Source organism: Protopterus annectens, chromosome 1.part2, assembly GCF_019279795.1.
Source record: "Protopterus annectens isolate FY-2018-M chromosome 1.part2, PAN1.0, whole genome shotgun sequence".
Taxonomy (NCBI): Eukaryota; Metazoa; Chordata; order Ceratodontiformes; family Protopteridae; genus Protopterus; species Protopterus annectens.
Window position 1 is genome coordinate 690,746,659 of NC_056727.1, and position 16,996 is coordinate 690,763,654.

At 41.0% G+C, this 16,996-nt stretch overlaps 1 protein-coding gene across 8 annotated transcripts in view; it reads left to right on the plus strand.

Annotated features, from left to right (window-relative positions):
- BIRC6 (baculoviral IAP repeat containing 6) overlaps positions 1-16,996 on the plus strand; it is a 4,524,268-nt gene that overhangs the window by 1,520,237 nt on the left and 2,987,035 nt on the right. For all 8 annotated transcript variants that reach the window (XM_044058419.1, XM_044058463.1, XM_044058448.1 and 5 more), the window contains exon 22: positions 11,992-12,137. In XM_044058419.1, coding sequence (XP_043914354.1) covers positions 11,992-12,137 — 146 coding nt within the window. The remainder of the gene's footprint in view (positions 1-11,991; positions 12,138-16,996) is intronic.

Genomic DNA, 16,996 nt, shown 5'->3' on the forward strand with positions numbered 1-16,996 from the left:
ATCAGACATACACACACGCAGAACAAAATAAAGATCTACAGTAAAGATAAAGGGAGGGGAGAAAAAAAAAAGGTTTGTGTCTTTTTTGTTTTGTTTTAAGAATAAGGAAAAAACGGAAGGACCACAAGGGTAGAATCGGAACCCGAGATAACGATAACACTAAGCTAACAGGGAAAGAATTGAAGAAAAAAATTCACTTAGCTTATAAAAGACACTTGAACTCAGGAGCTCTACTGGAACCACATCTGAACGTGAAAGTGGCAAACAAGATCAGAGGTGACAGGGCAACAATGCATTATGTGCAGGGAGAGCTTGAAGGTTTCCACGAGCTGTAGTAACAGCCGAGTCGGATCTGACCTCAATTCTGAGACCCCATTCATTGAGGATGAATGAAAATTGACAACATCAGATCAACTTGGTAATAGCTCCTTAATCCTCTAAGCAAGCTACCTGACACTTAAAATGTCTTAAATTACATATTAAAAATGAAAAATCTTAAAACGGTTAAATGAAAATGAAGTTTAAAAATGGAGTTGAAATAAAAGAAAAAGATTTGCAAGACTTTAACATTTGCCAAATAAAGTGAATCTCGCAGAACAGGAACAGAAAGTGGCTGCAGTTTGCTAATAGGAAAACGAGTGAGTGAGTAGTAAACATGAGAAACTTTTAGCATGACTTGGGCAACAGAAAGAAAGAGTTGTTGCCAAACTTTGAGAGCCTATGATAACAAAAATAAACAATAGATTCTGCAGACATAGTAAAAGATATTTTGGAAATTTTATGAAATTTGTATTAAGCAGAGGAATATGGAAACCAGGAAAAAGCACAAATTAATATTTTAGTGCAAGAACTACCTGAGGCCAAAGTTAGAGGAAGATCAGGCTCAGTTAATAGCTAAGATAGGAAGAGAGGAAATAAAACTGGTGATAATGTAATCAATCAGCAGGGAAGTCTCCGGAAATGGATGATATTCATCTGGATGTTTGGAAGTTGGGAGGGAAGAAAGTGGTAATCTTGAAAATTTCGTTTAACAGTATTTTACAGGATGGGGGAAGTACCAGCAATTTGGAAGAAAGCTATGGTGGCTTTATTACTCAAAGAGGGCAAAGACCCTTCAGATCCATCTTCACAAAGACCAGTTTAAACTTTAAACTGTGATTATGAGGTGTTGTACTTGCTAAGAGAATGGTAAATGTGTTGCTAATTTTGATAGATATGGGTCATCATGGTTTTTTGAAGGGGAGACTAACATTTGACAACATTGGATCGTAATTGTTCTGTTGTATGAAAGCAGAATGTAAGAATTCTCCACTATTATTGGTGGGTCTTGATTCAGAGAAAACATTCAAGAATGTCGGCTGGGATTTTGAGTAGGGCAATGGAAGCATTTGTATTCCTTGATAGAATCGTATGGTTAATTAGGAGGGTATAATAACGTTAATTTGAAGAATATATGAAGGTTTGGTAGCAAGAATTAAGATGGGAGGGTTCATCTCTGAGCTGTGTTTGAACTGAAGAACCAGGCAGGGATGTCCTCTTTGCTTTTTATTTGCTTTATATTTAGAGGCACTGGCAGAGAAAATAAGTGATTCACAAGTTCAAGGACATATTTGGTATGGTAGTCAAGTAAAGTTAGCTTTATTTGCTGATGCTGCAATGTTGTATTTGCTAAACACAAAGGGCATTTCTGTGTTGTGGGATATTTTCAGACAGCTTTAGATCTTATCTGGATATAGATTTAAAGAAAATAAAATACACACATGGATTGGTTCAGCATTACCCATATTTATGGGGACATAAAATGAAGTATTGTGTGTATAAAATGTATATACAGGTCAGAGATTTTTTATCAGCTGGGAAGAAGTGGGTGGTAATTAATGCAGAGTTGAATGGATTTACTTGGGAAGGAAAGAGAACAAGAGTTAAGTGGAAAAAGTTGACTCTACCATAGAACAAGGTAGATGTTCTTCGTGTTTCACTGTTGCAGTCATCACATTTGGGTTATCTCCTTGCAGTAGCCCTCAGTTGGCCTGATTAACAAAGTCTTGGGTCCTGCATCGGTTGCTGTCTCTTCTGTGACGTCAGGTCGTCAGGGTGTATAAAACCTGCAGCCGACACCATTACATCAGTCTTTCTTCCCGTGTGGTGCCCGAAGCAGAAGCAGTTAGGAAGTGCTGGTCGGCCGACTCCTGAAATTTTCGTTTTCGAGTTTCAGAACCGAAATGTTCGACTAAAAGCTAAGTAACCTGTTGGGGAAACTTTTTCTTGCTCTAAACCGATGTCAATAAAAGTAAATAATTGCATTTCTTGTGGAAAGCAAATACCTCATAAAGATTTTCATTCGTACTGTATTCCTTGCTTAGGCCCTGACCACGATGTATCTCGCTGTCAGTTTTGTGCCTTATTTAAACCTCGAACTATCCGTCATCAGTATATTTTCACTTCTAAATATTTTGGTGCTCGGTTCAATTATCCTGATATGTTTTTGGTAAGCCATCCAACTACCGATATTTTGAAAAAAATGCAAAGATAAAGGCAGAGACAGGCCGCCTAGGTCCAAAGCTGCCGACGACGCTTCTCCTAAGCCAGTCACCAGTTCGCCGATACTCAGTGAGGCGCTTTTGCAGCCTCTGATACCCGCTACTTCAGATTTGCAGGCCTCTACTGAGACCCATTCAGAGTCCGGTATGTCGCGAGATGCTTCAACTGTTGAACCTGCGGATGTCTTTACCTTGGATGGGGCCGGAGCTGCTGTGCAGGCACCGGCTTCTGAAGGTGTATTCAGGTCTACTGACTTGCATATTAAACCGACTCCATCTTCTTCAAGGCCTAAAACTCGAACCATGCCTAGAAAACTGATGCCCAGACCTTATGGTCAGGCCTCCTTGCCTAAAAAACAAATTATAAGAATGGCTGAAGACCTTATTACTCTAATCAGGGGAAGCCAACCTTTCCCCTCTAAGAGACCTAGGACTGAGTTTGCTTATGATACTTCTGACCAGGATTCTGAAATTTATGTTTCCTCTGATGACCAAGATTTACCCTTACCTACTTATGAGGATTCTGATGCTGAGGACTCTAGTCCCTCTGTTCCCCCCCCCAGAGGATTTCTCTTTTGGTGAAACCTTGCATACTCTCAGGGAGCATTTTCGTTGAGAAAGTCAGGATTTCTCTGATTCTAAAAAGAGGCTTAGGGATTTCTTACTCCTGCCCCAGCACAGACCTTTAGCCATACCTCCTGTACTAGACATTGTTGATGATGCTTTTCCTGTATCTAGCTTGGCCCCTGACTCTTTACCTCCTGCTCCCAGAAAACCTGATGGATATTACAGGGTTCCTGACTCTCACAAGTTCCTTTTCAAAAATCCTACTGCGGATCCTGAGACCATTTCACAGGGACCCAAGGGCATTAAAGCTACTACTGCCAAAAATCCTTCCCCCTCTGATAGAGACTCCAGGGTGCTGGATAGATGGGGTAAGAAGGTATACACTTCTGCAACTTTGGCCGTTAGGGCCTCAAACTGCCAGTTTCATATGTTGAAGTATCAGCAGCATATTATTGTATTGCTTAAACAGAAAATTATGTTGATTCCTGATTGTGCTGAAAGTAAGGATTTAATGCATTCTGCTGAACAAGTTGGAAAACATACTTTGCAATGTAGTTTTGATTCACTAGCGGCATCTTGCAGGGCTGCTGTAACTGGGTCTATACTTAGAAGGCATGCTTGGCTTAAGGAGCAATCCTTGCCAGATCATGTTCAAGCTAAATTACTGGATGCTCCCTTAAATCAGGACCGCCTGTTTGACAACAAAGCAGAAGCTGTTCTTAAAAAGATGGAGGAAAAAGCTAAATCTATGCAAACTGTTAAAGATTTTTTTTGCAAGTACAAACTCCAAGATTTACTAGGCATTGGCCTTCTAAGAATTGGTCCTTTCCTGCCTCTTCCAGACCTTCTCAGTCCAAATCCAGATCCAGCAGAGCACCCAGGCTTCAGTCCCAGGGTATGCACAGGACTATAAACAATGGGGGGGGCCTCCACTTCCAAATGTGGGAGTAATAAATCTCCCCCTATGGTAAACTGTCTCAGTGACTTCTTTTTAAAACCTCCAAGCACTTCTCAACTGACTGCCCCTTTGGGGGGAAAAATTGCTCTTCATGCAAAGAACTGGGAACTCATTTCCTGGGACAAATGGGTTTTAATATAGTGTCCCAAGGATACAGATTTCACTTCCACACGTTACCAACACCAACCGGTTGGCCAGATCTACCCCCAAATCAGTGGGCAGAGGCCCAAAAGCAAGTAGTCTCTCTCCTAAGCTTAGGGGCTATTCAATTGGTACCAGAAGAGGAAAAGGGACAAGGTTTCTACTCATGACTTTTTCTGGTACCCAGAAAAGACAACTCATGGCATCCTATCCTGGACCTGTCTAACCTAAACACCTTTTTGGTGATTCCAAAATTCAAGATGCTGACCAGTTGCTTCCTATGCAAGGCAACGATGCCTGCTTGGTAACACTAGATTTAAAGGAAGCATACCTGCACATCCCAATCAGGGAATCTTGCAGAAGACACCTACGCTTCAATGCAGGCTTACACGCACAGTTCTCTGCACTGCCCTTTGGCTTATCTACTGTGCCCAGGATATTCACAAAGTGCCTAGCTCCAGTCTTTGCATTTTGCAGGCAGAGAAATATTCAAATATACCCATACCTGGATGATTGTCTAATTCAGGCAGAAAGCCAGCACATGCTTTTGAATCATCTAGCTTTTGTACAAAGGGTGCTAACTTGTCTGGGGTACACCATAAACGAAAAGAAATCACACCTGGTATCCTGTCAGCAAATTATATTCCTGGGAGCAAGCTTGAAGACAACTTCCCAGATGTCTTTCCTCACGCCAGCGAAACAAATTCATTTGGCAACCTACTTCAAACAAGTGGCCACAAAAACCCTGTTATCTGCAAGGCAAATACTACAAGCCTTGGGGTTCATGGCCTCCTGCATTCTTCTAATTCCATATGCAAGAGTGCATATGAGGAAACTACAATGGAACCTAAAAAGCCTATGGTGTCAACATTCTCTGGATCTAGAAGCAATGATTCCTATTATACCTTGCCTGCGCCTAGAGTTCCTTTGGTGGGCAGAGGCCTGCCACCAAAACAAGGGGGACTACCATTCACACTACCCCTTGCCACCCAAGCCCTAACAACAGATGCATCAGACTATGCATGGGGGGGGGGGCTCACCTGGCAGGGAAGTGCATTCAGAGCAAATGGAACCCAAGTCAAATGCACCTGCATATCAATCAAAAAGAAATGTTAGCTGTACAGAATGCTCTGACAGCCTTCAAGGACCACATTCTTCCAGGGCAATTAATGGTAAAGACAAACAACGCCACTGTTATGTGGTACATAAACAAGCAGGGGGGGTACCCATTCTTACCCCCTATGCAGACTAGCCATGGCATTGTCGAACACAGCCTTGAGCTACCAAGTGCATCTGCAAACTGAATTCCTGCCAGGAAAACTGAATACACTGGCAGAAGGACTAAACAGAAACCTCATGGACCCACACGAGTGGAAACTGGAACCAAGGATTTTTAACATTTTGACAAGCAAATGGGAGCCTAGATATAGACCTGTTTGCCTCCCCCCAGAACTATCAATTGGACAAATTTTGCACAAGGACTCCCCACAAACAAGCATGGAAAGTGGATGTTCTGTCCTTCAGCTGGAAAAACCTATCAGTTTATGCCTTTCCTCCTCTGCCTCTGCTCTCCAAAGTACTACTAAAGATCAAACAAGACAAACCAAGGACGATTTTGATTGCTCCAGACTGGCCACTCCAACACTGGTGTACCCCCTCTTGTTCAGTGCATCACTGTTGGCCCCATGGCAACCTGCCTCAGACCCCTACCCTGTTGTCTCAGCAGGAGAACCAGACTCTGCTCCCACAGCTTCAAACACTGAACCTAGCAGCCTGGCTAATTTCCTAATCTCTCCTTTACCATCCCTCAGTAAACCAGTGATGGATATCATCTTAGAGGCAAGGAGGCCTAGTACTAGAAAATCTTAAGCTGAAAAATGGAAAATATTCTGTGCCTGGAACCAATCTCAAGGGATAAGCACAGCAGCACCCAATTTACCTCAAATTTTACAATACTTACCTGAGATGCTTCACAAGGGCCTGTCTTTTTCCTCCATCAAAATTCATGCCTCAGCCATTTCAGCTCATTATAACACAGAACCTCTCCTCTTCTCTCATCCACTGCTCAAGCAGTTCCTCAGAAGGACCAAAAATTTAAGACCACACAGAAGAGCTCCAACTCAAGCCTGGGACCTTAACTTTGTATTGGAGAAACTCACTCTTCCTCCTTTCAAGCCAGCTGCTACTGCAGATTTAAAATTCCTTTCCTGGAAAACAGCATTCCTTTTAGCAATCACTTTGGCTAGTAGGGTATCTGAATTACAGGCCCTTATGACAGTGGAGCCTTTCATCATCTTTCATGTGGACAGGGTGCCCCCTCAGAACCAATCCCTCCTTCATGCCCAAGGTGGTATCCAGTGTGGCTGTTAATCAGTCCATCCATTTACCAATCTTCTTTCCTAATCCACAGAACAAAGGGGAACGGATACTGCACTCCTTAGATGTGCACAGACAACTTAGATTCTACTTGGACAGGACTAAACCTCAAAGGAAGTCTGAACAACTGCTGGTGGTATTTGCTGCAGGGACAGAGGGGAAGGCTATTTCAAAGCAAACCATTTCTAAATGGATAGGCCATTGCATTCATTTCTGCTATAAGCACCATGGAAAAACCTATCCCACAGAGGATCGGACCCCACTCAACCAGGGCTGCATCAACCTCTACAGCCTTTCTCAGAGGCGTCCCTACCAGGGACATCCTAGAAGCTGCTACCTGGAGTTCTGTACATACTTTCACCAAGCATTACCATTCGCCAATTTTCTCTAAATTCAGAGCTGGCTTTGCCACTGCAGTCTTGCAGGGCCTTATAGCTGGTCCTAATACTATCTAAATTCCTCCTCCCATCCTTAGCTTTGGGACTCTACCCAAATGTGATGACTGCAACAGTGAAACACAAAGAACATAGTACAGTTGTGTACACTTACCATAAATGTAGATGTTTGAGTGTATTCACTGTTGCAATCCTGGTTACCCTCCCTCCAGCCCCCTGTATTCTTTTGGCTACTCACCTTTACTATGCTTAAAAGCTTTTTGGTGTATTTGCTTTTTTGTTGGAGGTATAACCTTGTATTTTTATATATTTACTTGCTTCCCATTGGGGGGCACCTGACATCTGGGGCAAGAAAAACTGATGTCAGTTGCCCCCAAAAACTGATGTAATGGCGTCTGCTGCATGTTTTATACCCCCGACGGCCTGACATCGCGGAAGAAGAAACAGCAACCGATGCAGGGTCCAAGGCATTGTTAATCAGGCCGACTGAGGACTACTGTAAGCCGATAACCCAAATGTGATGACTGCAACAGTGAATACACTTGAACATCTACATTTATGGTAAGTGTACACAACTGTACTTTTAGGATTACCCGATTTGAACAGATATGTAGAGCTAGGCATTTAAGGCACATATACATAACACAAGCAGAAGGTTATAAATTAGTGTGGAAGGGGATGATGTTGATCTCTGGAGCAGTCTCCCCATGGGAGGCTGCCTGTAAATAGTTAATTTCCTAGGCCCTTGCTTGTACATGTTCCATCTCCCAAACCCCTGCTTACACTACCAAAGGTACCAGAAGTTATCAGAGAGCCCAGTATTTGGTAGCCTAGTACACACCTATGGACCTGTGAAACTTTTAGTCGGGTTGTAGAATGAGTGTTTAGGAATTTAAATACAGGTCCTTGAGAATAAAAAAAGAACATTATAGTCATAAAGTATTCCAAGAGGCAAGCCAATGAAAATTGAGAAAGTTAATTTTACCAGCAGGGATGTCTGCAAGTAAGGTTACAGAAAATAAGTAAGAGGCAGCTGGAATGTACTTGGAGAAAATCAGTGACTAGGGAGGGGACTGTTAACAGAATATAGGCAAAGGGTAAGGGATAGGGGATTGCCAAGTGAAAGTTCAGTTATGGCAGAGTTTATAGTTGAATCTACAACAGAATCAGCTGTTAAAAAGGGTAATTAGTTGGACATCTAAAACATTGCACTACAATTGTAAGAGTCAGAGGATTTTAGAAAAGATTGGAAAAAGTGACTGAAAAGTCAGTTTACTAAATAACATGGCTCCCAAGTATTCCAGAATCCAGAAGGTTTAGAATTTTTGCTTTGAAGTGTCTGCATTGGATATTTTTATAGCCCAAGCAAACTTCAGATACTTTTTTCCTCAGGTACGATAGGAAAGTGAGAGGTAATTGGGAACTTGTGTTCTGGGAATGTAACAAGTTGGTAATTTTTAAAGATTTTATACAATTCTGTCAGAAGTTTTGCGGGAACAAGTTGCTGTGACTAAGGAAATAATTCTTTTGAACTGGGACATGAGCTTTGAATTGCATAAACTTATTAAGGCCTTTTTATGTTTAATCCTACTGGCTGCCAAAAAAGCAGTTATTTGATAACAGAAATCAAGATTTAAACCAGCTGTAATTGAAGTACTGGAGATAAAAGAATTGGAGGTGTATCTTTGGAAAAAGAAATTAGTAAATTACATAGAAGTAAATGGAATCTGGGAAAATATATGCAGGATAATGTTTAGGAAGAGGAATAAGGTTTAAAGGAAGGAAAGAATTGAACAGTATATGTAATGGAGTGAGTAATTGTTAAAAAGGAAATGTGTATAATATGAAAAATGTTGCTGTTTTTTCTTAATGTATATGTGTCTGATTCACTGTTTTTGTTGTGATTTAATAAAGATGTTTAAGTCTGTGACAATAGCAGGTGCTGCCAACCATGCAAGGAGAAATAGGGCAATGGATTTGTAACATATGCCAGCAAGGTTAGCTGGAATTTTGTAAATAATTATATGTCATTTGTATATGAAACTGATTTGTACAGGTGCTTGTGCTGAAAATGTTTTTGTGAGGTTTGCTTGTGTCAGACTGTATCAAAAGTGCTCCCTGTTGGAAGGAAAATAAATCTATACATTGTAACGGCATGTACTGGAAGTGATGAGGTTAATCTTAATCCACCTGGCTTTGCAAAATATTCTTGAAATTAAATTATTTTGTGGGGTAAGCCATAAAGATGTTATTCCACAGCTTTGAATGGAACCAGAGACACAATGTCTGTGCTAGAGAACAGTTGGAAGCTCCTGTAGGAATACTGAAATGGTTTTATGACTTCCAGGAGATCTCGGCAAAGCTCTGTGTTTATGGTAGCACATAGGTGCAAAAATCCTGCCAGCATCTAGTGTTGTTGATAGCACAGGAAACAGAGTCAGATGACCAGATGTGTGTGATGTCATTCTGTAAGCCAAAAATAATTTGATACTAGTAGGAGTTTGGGCCACTTATCCATTATCTTGCCTTGCTCTGTTCCAAATGTAACTTAACTAGGGAAGAGTAATTCTTTTAGTCAGTCAGGAATAGATAGTGAAATTATCTAAATACTGTTTTTCTGCAACTGTGTGAAACTTTCCATTGGTGTTATTTTTAATATTCCCTGTGCAACTCTGGTGTTTGCTGTAAGTAGATATTTAGTATTTTCATGTTCTGTTACTATTTATTATGAAATATATTTAAACTTTTCATTGTGGATTGGTCCTTTTTTTTTAGAAACTATTATGTTTTCAAAGTATTTACATATATTTATTTGGTGATAACTCTGGGCACTCCTGAAAGCCTTGCTGTTTGGTCAGCATTATCATTTGTATTATTAACTTCACTCAGCATAATTGGATACCCTTTTAAGAGCATTATAGTAACTGTGACTGGTGCCAGTGAATGTACCTTATAGTTTGGGTAAAGTTGGTAGAGTGGGTAATCTGTGCCAGCCTGTCCCAGGTGTGTGTATCAGCTACTTGGGGCAGGAACATTCCCCAGGTCCCCAATAAAGTTCTTCACTGGCACTGGTATCACAGTGCCAGTGGAGAGCTTTATTGGGGACCTGGGAAGGGACAGATAGAGACACCCAGACCCCGGGTTGAGTGTGTGCCCTATGTGCTCTTAAAGGAAATTGTGCTTGATGCTGAGAGGTCTGCATCTAGAAGTACTAAGTGTATCCATTTGTATTCCAAGTGAACGTCCCTTTCCATGGTCAGTGGTGAAGATTCAGGCTCCTTGATTACTGGCCCAGCATGGGGACATCACCAATTCTGAAAAGGAGTATAACACGCCCTAATGCTGTCCTGCATTGCCATCAGTGGCAAACAGTCATGTCACTTGGGGTGGTAATAGAAGCCTGCAGTCTTTGATTTTCTAACACTAAAGGTGACTGTTAACTGTTGAGCCACTGACTGGTGGCTGCATGACTGTGGAGACTTGCAATGTCCTTGCTCTATATGTATACCCTCCCTTGCCCTCACTAGTAATGGTTACCTCCAGGTTGTGACTTGGTGAACTGTTAGTGTGCCTCCAGGATGCCCACTACCAGTGCTACCTGTTCTTCAAGGGATTGTGACTTTTTACTTTTTGAACTTGCATCTGTAGTTTTCTGATGGGATTATATTAGTTTGTCTTCTAGTTATCCCTTTCTACTGTCTAATCTTGTTTATATTAAAGTTATTTTCACCTTTGCACTCAAGATGTCAGTTCATTGCCAAATGAATATAAGATCTTGTGTAAAGATTTTTTGTAGTTTACAGCTCAATGAGGGGGACTTCCATGTTTTTTTTGTTTTTTTTTATACTGTCGTTTGTTTGTTTTACTCTTCAGGGTGCTTTTATTGGGTTGCATACTCTGATACTTACATTTGTGTGTCTGCTGGTTGTAAACTATTGCTCTTCTATTGTGCATCTGCTTGTGGGAAATTTAAGCTGGACAGTCATCCAGTCCCTGGGGATGGCAGTATGTTTAGATGGCTCAGTAGTTTATCTGCTTAACTGGTGGTTAATGGCATTCTCAAACTGTAAAAAACAATCACCGTTGTGGTATTCATGAAGGTAGCGATGTCGTATGTGCCATGCAGTAGGTTTGTGTTTGTCTTAGAAGAAATATCCATTTATTTTGGATTGGGTAGCTTGGGTTTTAATTACACATTTGCTGTTCTTAGTGCATCATGTCTTCGTCTTGGCTCCATGGTGCAGAGGTGTGGAGCCCTGAATGCAACCAAGCCGACCAAGGCTTGATTAGTTGCCTGGTTCTGTAGGAGCCAAGGCAAGGAGGGAGAGGAATGAAGGGTTTTAGCCCACTTGCCTTTCTCTAGGGGGTGGGGGTGGAATGGTTACAGGTGCGTAATGAACATACTGGGTAGTACATTTTCTCAAGTAGTGACTTGGGAAACCACCACCTGTGGTGTGGAATTCAAGGGTAACGCTGCTAACTCTAAAGGGCATCTAACATTGTCTGTCCATGGCATGCTACTTCCCTCATAAATTGAGAATGGGCAGGGGCTGTAAGACAGAAAAAAAATCATGAACCACCCTAGTTGACCCTCACCCCAGTGATGGGGAACTAATGTGTGATTTGCCAGGAGTTTGTCTGATGATTGGTAGGCAGTGGAGACAAAAATCTGGGAGAGACAAAATTGCATTATGGATGCTGTTCATTGTACTTGACTATCTCATTGTGTGTTTTTCTTTATGTACTGCCTTGTCTGCATGCTGATCTTATGTCCTATACTTTTATTTAATCAGTTGCTTGTTTAATAACTGAATCAGTGTTCAACTTAAATATATTAAGAAACAAAATGTTCCATTTTTGTTTTATAAATATTAGTTTTGCTACTTAACTAAAATACAGAGTGCATTCAAATTATTTTCCTCTTCCTAGTTGTAATGTTTAGCAAATTCTATCATATGTATGTCTGTATAGGAATTCAGTTACTGGATCACTGATAGATTGTTTTTATTCACAGGTATGGGTTGTACAGCTCACCGTTTGATCCGGTCCTGTTTGATTTGGAGCTGAGTGGTTCCTCCTGCAAGAATGTGTATAACAGTGCTGGCAGTAGTAGCAGCAGTTTACAGTCAGATGAAATTGATCTTTCTGATGTTTTGTCAGGTAGGACCTGAAAACAGTACTCTCAAAAATTGAGTATTGCTTTGTGATTTTCTTTTTTCTTGTATCTTATGTACAGACAAATGTAATGATGCTCAAACTCTACTGGACATATGGGTTGTACCAGGATCTGATTTAATGCTGCTAGATTACTCATTTGGAAGTGATCCACTGTTCATTACTCAGCAAGCCTGTTTAGGAATGCTTTGCTTGTCTGTATCTTGTAGTCGGACATTCTGTATGGGACAAACTGCTGCATAAACTACATTTAAGAAGCTGGAATGAGAGAAGAAAACAGTGATGGCTGTAGAATGAATGGTCATTTTTGCATTGGATGTCACCACTGAAGTGGTATTCTTCCAAATGGCCTCAGCCAGCAAGTCATTGTTTGTTAGGACATCTTTGCAACTTACAAGAGTTCACAAGTGGGGTTAGCCTTTGATACCCTTTCAAGGACAAATCACTGTGTTTGAGTAGACCCTCTTTCAGAGGCTCTGTCCAGTTTTGATTAGGTCTATTTCAAGGAGGAGCAGTGCAGCAGTAATAACAAATGGGAAGTAGCTTACCGTAACTGGGTTGTTCTTTGCAAAATTTCTTAGGAGTATCTGTGCCAATATGTGCAGACCTTAGAAGACGGTCTCATTCTTAGGTACATCTTGCATCAGTCTGATATTATTTGTAGTAGTCATTACTGGCTTAAACTCTTCAGTCCTTACCATTTCGATTTGGCTGCATACAAAGTAACTGTCAACATTTGTAGATGGTTAAAATGCATTTTTGATTTTTTTGTCTGCAGTATGGGCACTGAAAGCAATTAAAATTGTCATGTGATCTGGCATTATAGAAATTTGGAGGCGTTAGTATCAATCAAGTATTTAAACATGGCCACTGCACTAGCCAGTCTCTGTTCATATGTCTTTACTAGGCTAACTGCCACAAGGGCCTTTTTAAGCTTAGCCATGCATCCAAAATCTCTGACAAGTTCTGATACCCTTGATAAGTGTAAGCATGGGCCTGGGAGATGAACCATTTGCAGGTTACTTGTGTCCATTAGAGACATAGGTGCCAAATCAGGGATGAATTTCCATTTTCCCATCCAGTTGTCCAAGTTGTACTTGAATTGGGTTAGGGAAGAACTCTGTTTCACATGAATGGGGAAGCCTGTTCCATAGACAGGGTAGTCTCTGGGATACATAACCTCTCTCTCCAGCAGGTCATATTTGTATCACAGCCAAGGTTTAAGTCTTTAGAATGGGTAATTCTGTTGCTGCTTGTTTTGTGGATATGCAGGAGATCCATCAGAGTGGGGTCTGTCAATGCCCTGTATGCCAGGTATAGAGCTCTCTTCAAAATTCTGTAGGAAACTGAATACAGGGATAGGGTCTTGAGGTGGTCTGCATAGCAGATTTTACTTGCATCCTGTACTCTTTCAGTGAGGAACCTTTGTGGACGTTCCAACTGTTGGATATGCCTGCTTAGGTACATACCAAAGGGGACATTGTACTCAATGATAGCTCTAATGAATGCTAAATACAGTGGAATAATGACTTCCTTGGACTTTGTTTATAAGTTGAGCAACATAGAATGATTTCATCACCACTGTAGACATGTGCTGGTCAAAGGCTAGATTTCTATTTGTGTGTGTCCCTAAGTCCCTGACTACTAGGTCACCTCTAAGGGGTGTGTTGTTAATATGATAGTTATCAGGGATGGATGGTTTCCCAAAGGATACTGTTATGAATTTCTTGGCATTTAGTTTTAGTCCATGGCTCTGACACCAGTTGTTTGTCTGTGTCAGACCCTCCTGGAGACATTTGTGTCAGTGTGACATTCGATGATAGCGCCTAATTCGCAATCATCTCCAAATTTAGTTAGCCAGAGACCACTGACATTGGCCTTGACTTCTGAGAATTTAATGCCAAAAAGGAGTGGTCCAAGGACTGATCCCTGAGGGGCTCCATTTGTGACTGGCCTCTCTGTAGAGGTGGACTCCCCAATTCTAATTTCCTGGATCCTGTCTGTGAGCCAGTTGGCTATCCACCGGGTGGCATATACGGGTTTGTACCCAATCTCTTGAGTTTGTCAGCAATGCTTGAGTGTGGTATTGTATCAAATGTCTTGGCCAGGTCAAGGTAGGCAGTGTGAATGATTTTGCCCTCATCTATTACTCTGGTGACCTTCTCAAAGAAGTCAACCAGGTTGAGTAGGCATGATCTGCCCTTGATGAAACCAAACTGGGTTGGGTCCAGTGTCTGGAGGATTACTGTATCTCTGTTGATCATCTGCATGATCATTCTTTCCATGGCTTTACATACAAGACTAGTGAGACTTATGGGTCTGTAGATGGCCCACCTTTGTGCAGAGGGATGACTATTGCCATTCTCCATTCATGAGGCACGCAGCCTTTTTGGAGGCCACAGTTAAATAGTAATTCCAGAGGCCCTGATAGGTCATGTTTCATGCTATTCAGAAGACATCCTAGAATTTTGTCTGGGCCCATTGATGCAATGTTCTTGGTCTTAGAGCATTAAGGACCTGTTCCTTATGATAGTAGGAGGAGTTATATTTGATGATATTTTCTGAGGGAAGGTTGAGGGGAGAGACTGGTAAAGTTGGAGCTGAATTTATCAGCCAGGACGTTTGCTATATCTTCCGGTTCAGTACAGGTGGCTCCATTTACAGTGAGCTCTACACACAATTGTGTATTGCCTTTGAAGTTGCAGACCTAGCTAAAGAATGCTTTGTGGTTGTCCTTGGAAGCCAAACTTTCCTCAAATTTGGCTTTGGTAGACTTTATTTGTCCCCTGAGTTTTTTTTTCTTTGTTTGAGAGTGCTTTTATCCTGCTTGGTGCTGCACCTCCTAATTTTGCCATGATTTTCTTCCTTCTGTTATACAGCCTATTGATTTTGTGATTCCACCAGGGTGGCTTGTTTTTTGAGTTAGTTCTGTACTTCTTCCTGTTGGGTACAGCTGCCTCTATGCAGCTATTAACGTGGTTGCAACAGGGTTTCTGTGAACAGTTCTGCATAGGCAACAGTCTTCTCAGGGTTTATGGGGGCTTGAAATTTTGCCAGGTTCTCACTTAATAGCAGGAGGTTAGCCTTAGAACAGTTCCTGAATATTCCTTGTTTAGCTGGGGGTCTTTATGTAAATATTCAATTTGCATAAATATTTAAGATAAGTAGTCTTTAGCTGTTAATACAGTATGGCTGTAGCTCAGTAATGTCTGTTGGCAATGACATTCCTAACTGCCAACATCCTGGATGGCAAGTGCCTACAGCTGAGAATCATAAGTGAAAATCTGTCTGGCAGAACATGAAAAGCTTTTTATATTCCTTGGGGCCAAAATGACAGACTGAATGACATTAAAGTTGCATATGATGACCAGAAAGAATTACAGATAAATGGCAGTTTTCAATATAATGTCTGTGTTTATGTTTAATATACTGCATTTATACTAAAAGAGGAATAAATCTCCTTACATGCCACTGTATTAGATATAGTTAAGCTGCTTGTGCAGAAATTGTGCATAGAGCTAAAATTTCAGATTGTCACTTTGAAAACATTACTGATGCAACCAAGCTTACTGTGCAGTGGTATTTACATGACTGTAGGGCTGATTAAAAGAATTCTTGCTTTACAGATGAAAAGTGAAGGTAGGTTGAGCAGTCAGAGTGATAGAAATGTGTGTAATCAAAATGTATTGTATATGATTACTGGAGAGGTGTACATTGTTTTTTTTTTGTTTGTTTTCGAAAAATGTGAAATGTCAGAAGGGAAATTCAAAATGGTTGTCACATAAGTTGCTTGAACAAAAGCAATGCAAATCCAGTCAAACACCATGTGTAAGGTGTATGTTTGAAACAAATAACTGTGACCAGAAGTTTACAGCATATTTGCCCAGTATAGCTGAAGAAAAGAAAGAAATGCCTGCAGTTAGTGCTTCATCGCAAATACAGAAGCAAAAATATAGAATTCTGAGGCAAAAGAAAAAATGGCAGTGGTACAGAAATCTATGTTGATTATTTTGAAAGTCAAGTGTGTTTGAGGACAGGCTTGTTGGATCACATGTCACCAAAAGACAAGCCAGTGCTTTATTATCCATGTATATTGCTTGTAGCATGTAAAAACAGGATGTAAAGCATGTAACATCACTGGAAGTGATAGGTGTACAGGATGGCTGTCAAAATTGCACAACTCATATTTGAGTTTCACAAGTGTGAAGAAAAAAAAAGTAAAACTGAGAATCTTCAAATGCTGTGTAGTTGCCAGTAAAACATTTTTAGTAGGGCTTTGCCCCCTTCACCCCTGCTGTTTTTATGTATACGAAGTCCAAGGGATCTCACATAACTGAACCGTTTATACGGACATTGCAGTACAGTGGGGATAGGGAAATTTGCCCTTTTCCCCATTGTAGTGTGATCTCTGAGTTGGTATATATAATTAGCAGGGGGTGTGGTGAGTGCAGGGGCTTGTGTGTTAGAGCAGTTTTTGATGTTATGTAATGTAAGTCGTATGGGTTTGACCATATGCAGTTTGACATTACGGAAAGTCTGTGTTCTGAATAGGACCCAAGTCCAAGTTGGCTGTACCTTAGAGAGAGTACTCAGAGGTACTGCAGTCTTGGACTTGTATCTATCCAGCCACATTCACAATTTGTCTTGTTCTGAAAATCACAGTTAGGATCTATGAACTTTAAGCAGGAAGCCAATCAGAAAGACTCATCCCTTAGAATTGGTTGATAGTCTGGTGAACTATGTTATGCAAAATAAGGTCAGACTTTGCATTGTTCTACAAGACCTCAATGGGATCAAGAATGAGAACTACCCTTTCCAGACTGTTGTAATGGTTGTTTGCACCA